This window comes from Crocuta crocuta, unplaced genomic scaffold (genome assembly GCF_008692635.1).
Source record: "Crocuta crocuta isolate KB4526 unplaced genomic scaffold, BGI_CrCroc_1.0 scaffold50, whole genome shotgun sequence".
NCBI lineage: Eukaryota > Metazoa > Chordata > Mammalia > Carnivora > Hyaenidae > Crocuta > Crocuta crocuta.
This window is the reverse complement of record NW_027527428.1, coordinates 709386-716085: the sequence shown is the minus strand read 5'-3', so window position 1 is coordinate 716085 and position 6700 is coordinate 709386. Positions and strand designations below refer to the sequence as shown.

The 6700-nt window shown below is 46.7% G+C and overlaps 1 protein-coding gene across 4 annotated transcripts in view; it reads left to right on the top strand.

The window, feature by feature from the left end:
- The window catches only part of SLC39A11 (solute carrier family 39 member 11), a 347222-nt gene that overhangs the window by 46034 nt on the left and 294488 nt on the right, over positions 1-6700 (top strand). The window contains exon 1 of one of the 4 annotated variants that reach the window (XM_077753840.1): positions 3606-3759. The exons of the other annotated variants lie outside the window; for them this stretch is intronic. Within the exon in view, the coding sequence (XP_077609966.1) occupies positions 3649-3759 (111 nt within the window). The 5' untranslated portion in view covers positions 3606-3648. Of the gene's footprint in view, positions 1-3605; positions 3760-6700 lie in introns of those variants that run through there. 4 annotated transcript variants of the gene reach the window in all.

Here is a 6700-nt window from a genome sequence, read left to right as displayed (position 1 = left end):
CACACTTGGTTTCTCTCTCTTTTGAAAAAAAAAAACTTTTTTATTTTTTTTTTTTTTTAAAGAAGACACAGAGGAGTCTTAAAAGCATATCACTAAGTGAAAGAAGCCAATCCAGAAAGGCTACAGACTGTGCGATTCTATCTGTATGACATTCTGGAAAAAGGCAAAGCTATGGAGACAGTAGAAAGATCAGGGGCCGCCAGGGGCTGGGAGGAGGGAAGGATGAGTATGCAGAGCACACAGGATTTTCAGGGCCGTGAAACTACTCTCCCTGATACTGGAGGAGGCTACTGTCTTCATGTGTTTGTACAAACCCACAGAACGTACGGGACCAAGACTGGCCTCAAATGTAAACTATGGACTTTGGGGGATAACCGTGTATCAATGTGTAACAACTATGCCCGGCAGGAGGTTGATAGTGGGGAGGGGGGACTCCTCTGTACTTTCTGCTCTATTTTGCTGTGAACCTGTAATTGCTCTAAAAAAAGTTGTAATCCTTGCCTTCATATGCTGGGTTAGTTTCTTGTTGCTGCTGTAAGAAACTATCAGAAATGTAGTGGTTTAAAACAACACAGACATGCGATCTGAAGGTGCTAGAGGTCAGAAGTCAAGAGTCCAAAATGGATAGAGTCAAGGTGTTCTGGGATGCATTCCTTCTGAAGGCTCTCGGGGACAGTCTTTTGCCTTGCCGTTTCCACTTTCTGGGGGCCACCTGCATTTCTTGGTTCATGGCCTTTTCTCCATTGTCAAGCCAGCGCTTACTGACCATGACCTCTGCTCTTGTCCTTACATCTTTTCTGTGACTCTTAATGTATTATCATTATTTTCAAAAATTTTTAATNACGTGGGATGGAATTAAAGAAAATTATTATGAAAATTTCCAAATACACACAAAAGTAGAGTAATAGAATAAACTTCCAAATACCTATTCCCCAGGTTCAACAAGAGTCAAAAACTTTAATATTTACTTCTATCCCTTAATTTTCTTTTTTTTTAATATGTTTAGTTATTTGCTTGAGAGAGAGAGAGAGAGAGAGAGAGAGAGAGAGCGAGCATGAGCAGGGGAGGGGCAGAGAGAGAGAGGGAGACACAAAATCCGAAGCAGACTCCAAGCTCTGAGCTGTCAGCACAGAGCCGGACGTGGGGCTCAAACCCACAAACTCTGACATCATGACCTGAGCCGAAGTTGGACATTTAGCCGACTGAGCCACTCAGGCGCCCCTGTAACTCCTCTTGTCTCATGAGAACTCTGTGATCACATTGGCTCCGTCCAGATCACCCAGCATAACCTCCCCATCTCAAGATCCTTAACTTAATCACAACTACAGAGCCCCTTAAGTGACATATTCACAGGTTTTGGGGATTGGGATGTGGCTGTCTTTTGGGGGACGTCACTGTTTTGTCTACCACATCTGCCCCTTAAGTAACTTTTCTTTGGGCCTTGTGGTCGCTTGGGACAGACAACCCACTACTATCTCACGACTGTTCTCTGGTCCCTTTTCTAGTTTGTGTGGGTGACTGGGAGTCTGGTGAGGAAGAGAAATGAAGGCAGTCCAGTTGGGTCCTGCATATAACTGAAAGGATGAAGAATGGGGATTCCCAAGGTGGGGCCCACCTCAATTATCTGGGCTGTTTTTCTGTTTCAAGCACCCAGATTCTGGCATACCCCTGCCTTGAGGGGCACATCTCTCCTGCCTTACCTCATGTCACTCCTCCATGGTGATGTCTTGTAATTTTGTGTGGAGGGGCAGAGGAAAGTTGGCACACAGTGATGCTAGGGGATGAAAAGGAGGTTGGGCAAAGGGAGACGGACTTTGTGTTGAAGAGGGGATGGGAGCCGAGGCTGAGGAAGTGCCCCTGAGCCATGGCATCGACAAGGATAGGGTGCGGGGAAGGGTTGAAGGATGTGATGAATGGCCTTCCTGGATGGCGCCATTTTGGAGTTGCCGATGGTGGGGCTGTATGGAAGGCCCCAGAACGTGCAAGGAAAGAGGTTGTTGGACAGGTGTGTGTAGATCCTCCTTGGTGTGGAATTCACCACCAACAGCAACTCTCAGGGGCTGTTGAGTTCTTTAAAAAAAAATTTTTTTTTTTATGGTTAATTTTGAGAGAGAGAGATGGAGTGTGAGCGGGGGAGGGGGAGAGAGAGAATGAGACCCAGAGTCTGAAGCAGGCTCCAGGCTCCCAACTGTCAGCTCAGAGCCCGACGCAGGACTCGAACCCACAAATTGTGAAATCATGACCTGAGCCAAAGTCGGATGCTCAACCGACTGAGCCGCCCCAAGGGTTGTTGAGTTCTAAAGCCAGTGAGACAGCAGTTTGGGATGTGTTGGGCTGTGGCATGGAGAAGGAGCCCACACGCTTCCTCGGATGGTCTCTTGGACCTGAGCCGATGAGACATCTTCTTTCTTTCTGGAAGTTTCTGAGGCAGATCCAGTTTTCCGGGGGTGGCACTAAGACTTTTGCTGGTAGAATCAGGCTCAGAGCAATGGACCATGTGTGGATGGTTGTTGGCAGAAGAGAAATCCCTTTCTGCCTGGATTTGTTCTTTATTGTTGCTTCTGTAATTCACTCCGAGTGTTATTTTGGAGATGGGTGATGCAGATTTTTTTTTCTAAGGCAAGGCATAATTAAATCATTTTTAGAAACCCATTCAGCATTTTGCATGTCAGTGATGACTGTCATATGGTTACGATGGGTAGTGGGTGTACTCTTCGCCAAGAAGATGTCACCGCATCTATAAGAGTAACTGCCATGGATGGGTGTTTAATTCGGTAAACACTGGAGAAGGTTTATCAAATTGACCTCACTGACGTTTGGGTTCAGCTTCATTTTTCCCTTTCCTTTCATGTTTCTGCCCTCATCGAGGCGATTAGGTCCTATTCCGTTCAGGATCTGCCGTTTAATGGCCGTGTGCCCTTGTGCAAATTCTTACTACTTCTAGACTCAGTGTCTTTATCTACAGACAGCAGTAGAAGACAGCATGTGCCTCCCAGGGTTGTGGCAACGATAGAATAAGAAATCAAAGATGTATTTCCCTGGAAATAGTAGGCGATCGATAAGTATTAGTTCCCTTCTTTCCTTTCAGAGATAACAGAGTTGGCAAGGCCAAGCTGGTATTGATCAGTGGTTGTCCTCAAATATTTCAAAGGCTGCCACGTGTCAAAGAGGAAAGACACCTTCTTTTGGTGCCTCAGAGACAGATCTAGAAAGCTAACAGGCAAAAATGAAAGGGAGACAGATGTGTGTGACACACGTCTACTGTGACAACAAAAAAATGTCTCCAGACATCGTCAAATGTCCCTTGGAAGGCACAGTTGGCCATCGTCAAGAGCCCTTGGCTTAGAGGCTGGATGACAGCATCTAGGTCCCCATCCTCACAAGGTCAGCTCCCGCCTGCCCCATGTTGAGTGTCTATGACATGAGTTCCAGGCATTCTGGTGGTGGCTTTTTGTTTTGAGACAGTACCTACCACGGAAGAGTAAAGGCCTAACACACGCGTAAGGTTCGGTTTGGGCCACAGAGAGCAGCTCAAGTCTGCACTTGCAACACCTTCTGTGTGGTTGGTGTAATGGTTTATTCTTCACCGTGGTTTTGCAGGTCATGTTAGCGGCTTCCTATTGGTCTCTCCTGGCCCCGGCAGTGGAGATGGCCACATCCTCTGGGGGCTTCGGCGCCTTTGCCTTCTTCCCTGTGGCCATTGGCTTCACTCTCGGAGCTGCTTTTGTCTACCTGGCTGACCTCCTGATGCCTCACCTGGTGAGTACCACTCTGCAAACTTGACATAGCCATTCATGTCTCCATTGAGGGGCATCTTGCAATAGATATTTCAAGTCCTTTAGGGCTTTTACCTAGAGGAATTGAGTTGTGACTTGTTTTTTTCTTCCTAAAAGAAAATAAGCTCTTGGTAATATGACTAATCATTCCCTTAGTTACATTTGGAAAAGTTCAGATTTTAAATGTCACATTTCATTATAAATATAGAGCGTAGCTGACGTCGTGACGTGTGGCACTGTGTATGTAAGCTGACTGAGAAAGTGGGAGAAGCGAGTGAGTGTGCTCATGGTCTTGACCCTTGAGGAGCGTACACTGTTGTCAGGGAGATGATGGCATACCCGACTCCAGCATAAGACCATTGGCACAGCGTCACATCGACGGGGTCTTATTAACAGGAAGATGAAGTGGGGACATTGGGTAGCAGAGCTCTGAGTTTGAATTCACTACTTCCGTTTGCTGGTTGTGTGTCCCTCAGCTCCAGTTTTCCTTCCCATGCCTTGCGGATAACTCCCTTAAGGGCTGCAAAGTAAACAATTTAAAAAAGGCACCAGAATTGGGGGGAGGGGAGACAGAGATGTTAGGCTCTTTTGTAAACTAGGGCTGGTGGGTTAGGTTTGAGGGATGAACATGTACTTAGTCACGTGGTAGCATGGTACAAACCACAGCCTGAAATCTGGCTGTGATCACCGCCCAGAGAGAGCCAAGGTCAGGCCCTGAGCTTGTAAGTGAACACCATTGGGTAAAACCAGGTAGTCTGCATCTACTATGGTCAGTGGAGAAGGGTCAATGTTGATAAGAACCCAGCACAGGAACGCACGGCCTTAGTAGATGCTGTGTCCCAACCAGCCTAGATGTAGGTAGAAGTTCCCTGTGAGATCTGAGCTGGTGCTTGAATTCTCTGCTCACCCAGAAGGGGGGGAGGTGTAGGAAGGACCCTCTAGGGGAGAATGAAGTTGAAGGTTATTTCTGTTGGACCGTGATGTGCTAGGATCAAGTCAGGCTCTCTGGAGTCAGCGGGACATCTATCCCACGAGGTACTCTGACATCCTCTTCCCTGCCTACCTGCCTTCTTTCTTGCCTCAAATTCCTGACCAGAGAAAAAGAAGGAAGGGTTCTTGAGAACTTGGCCCTGGGGCTGATCAGAAGCTGATGACTCATGTCCCAGAAGGACCAGCCTCTGGACCAGACAGCTGGATGTGATGATTGGATGGAGAGTCATGACATTGTCTTGGAGGAAAGACCATGTGTCACTTTTTTTTTTTTTTTTTTTAAATCAAGAGCTTGAATGTCCATGTCATTTTGCCGCCCTTGGACCCTTGGCTTCCTGGCTGTTCATTATATCTGCATGATAATGACTTTAAGGGGGCCTCCTGTGAGCTGCCATAGTCTGCTCTCAGATCCACCCTAGTGATGCGTGAGCTTGCTAAGTTGGAATGTGCTCTACTCAGCCTGGCAGGAAGGTCTCACAGCCGATGGCCTTAACTCTTGGCACAGCAGACCAGGGGCCGGCCAGCAGCTCCTCACAGCCCCTGCTGGGTCTCATTCTGAATGCCCTTCCTCCCTGGGCCCATCTGGGCTTCTAAGATGGTGGCTTGCAGAAGGCTCTTTGCACTCATGATGGGCCTCTGCTCACTGGTCCCGGGGGTGAGCGCGAGGCCTCCAGCAGTATTTTATCAGCTGTCTGAGTGTGGGGACTTTCTCTGGGCAGTGTAAACAGTCATTGGCTAATTTATACCGGGCAGCAGCACTTTTTTTTTTTTAACCTTTTGCTGGATGTTTGTTCTAACATATGCTTTGAATACGGAGAAGGTCCCAGGGGAAAGTCTTGGACAGACTGTACAGAAAATTAGGAATGGATCAGAAGCGGTGGCCGAGTGTTCAGGGAGAGAACTTAAAGGGACTTGAGAACGGGCATCATAACCGTTAATGCCCAGAACCTTGTTAATGGCAGAAAATCAGCCTGACAGTAAACATCTGTTGTAGCACATTAAACATTTTTTTAATGTCTATTTATTTTTGAAACAGAGGGGGTGGAGGGGGAGAGAGAGGGATGCACACAGAATCCGAAGCAGGCTCCAGGCTCTGAGCTGATAGCTCAGAGCCTGATGCGGGGCTGGAACCCATGAACTGTGAGATCATGACCTGAGCCAAAGTCGGACACTCAACCCACTGAGCCACCCAGGTGCTCCTGTTCTAAGACATTTTAAAAGAAATTAATTCTTGCTGTTGAGATGAGATGGGGAATTTGTCCTGGAAGGTCTTAGAAAAGGACAAGAATGATTTATAATTGCTATAGTCACCCAATACAGATGCTACCATTGAAGAGTGGCATGTGCAAGCTCAACCCACCATCGCTCTGAGACAGGATGAGATTTCCCTTGGTTTCACTGCTAATTTGCTTTCCAAACCCAGAAAGGGCAGCAGCTTGGTTCTATCAAAGATGCTTTGTGGAGTCTGAATTCATGGGTTTTGACCTTGAGTCCTTGTGGTCGTCCGGCACTGACTGAGTGCCCCCGGGCCAAGTAATCTTCTTAGGTAGCTGAGAAGTCGGTTTGGGAGCCCAGACTCTGGGGTTTATGGGAAGGAGCTGGTTAACAACCAACCCTGTTTCTGGTCATTCCGCCTTTCACATTTATTGTTCCCCTTTTTCAGCAACAAAATGCTGCTCATGAAAAGGGTTTTTACTCATAACAGCCTGTTGTGGCTTCGATAACTGTAGATACATCAAATGGCTCTCTGAACTGGATACTTGTTTCTATTTCTTTATCTGGGAGTAAAGCAGAGAAGGCTCAGGCAGTCACTGTTAACAGGACATGAGCTCACAGAGATTTACTGAGATTTTGCCAAATGGTGTCTTTTTTTAAAATAATTAAATTTATTTATTTATTTATTTATTTATTTATTTATTTATTTATTTATTTTT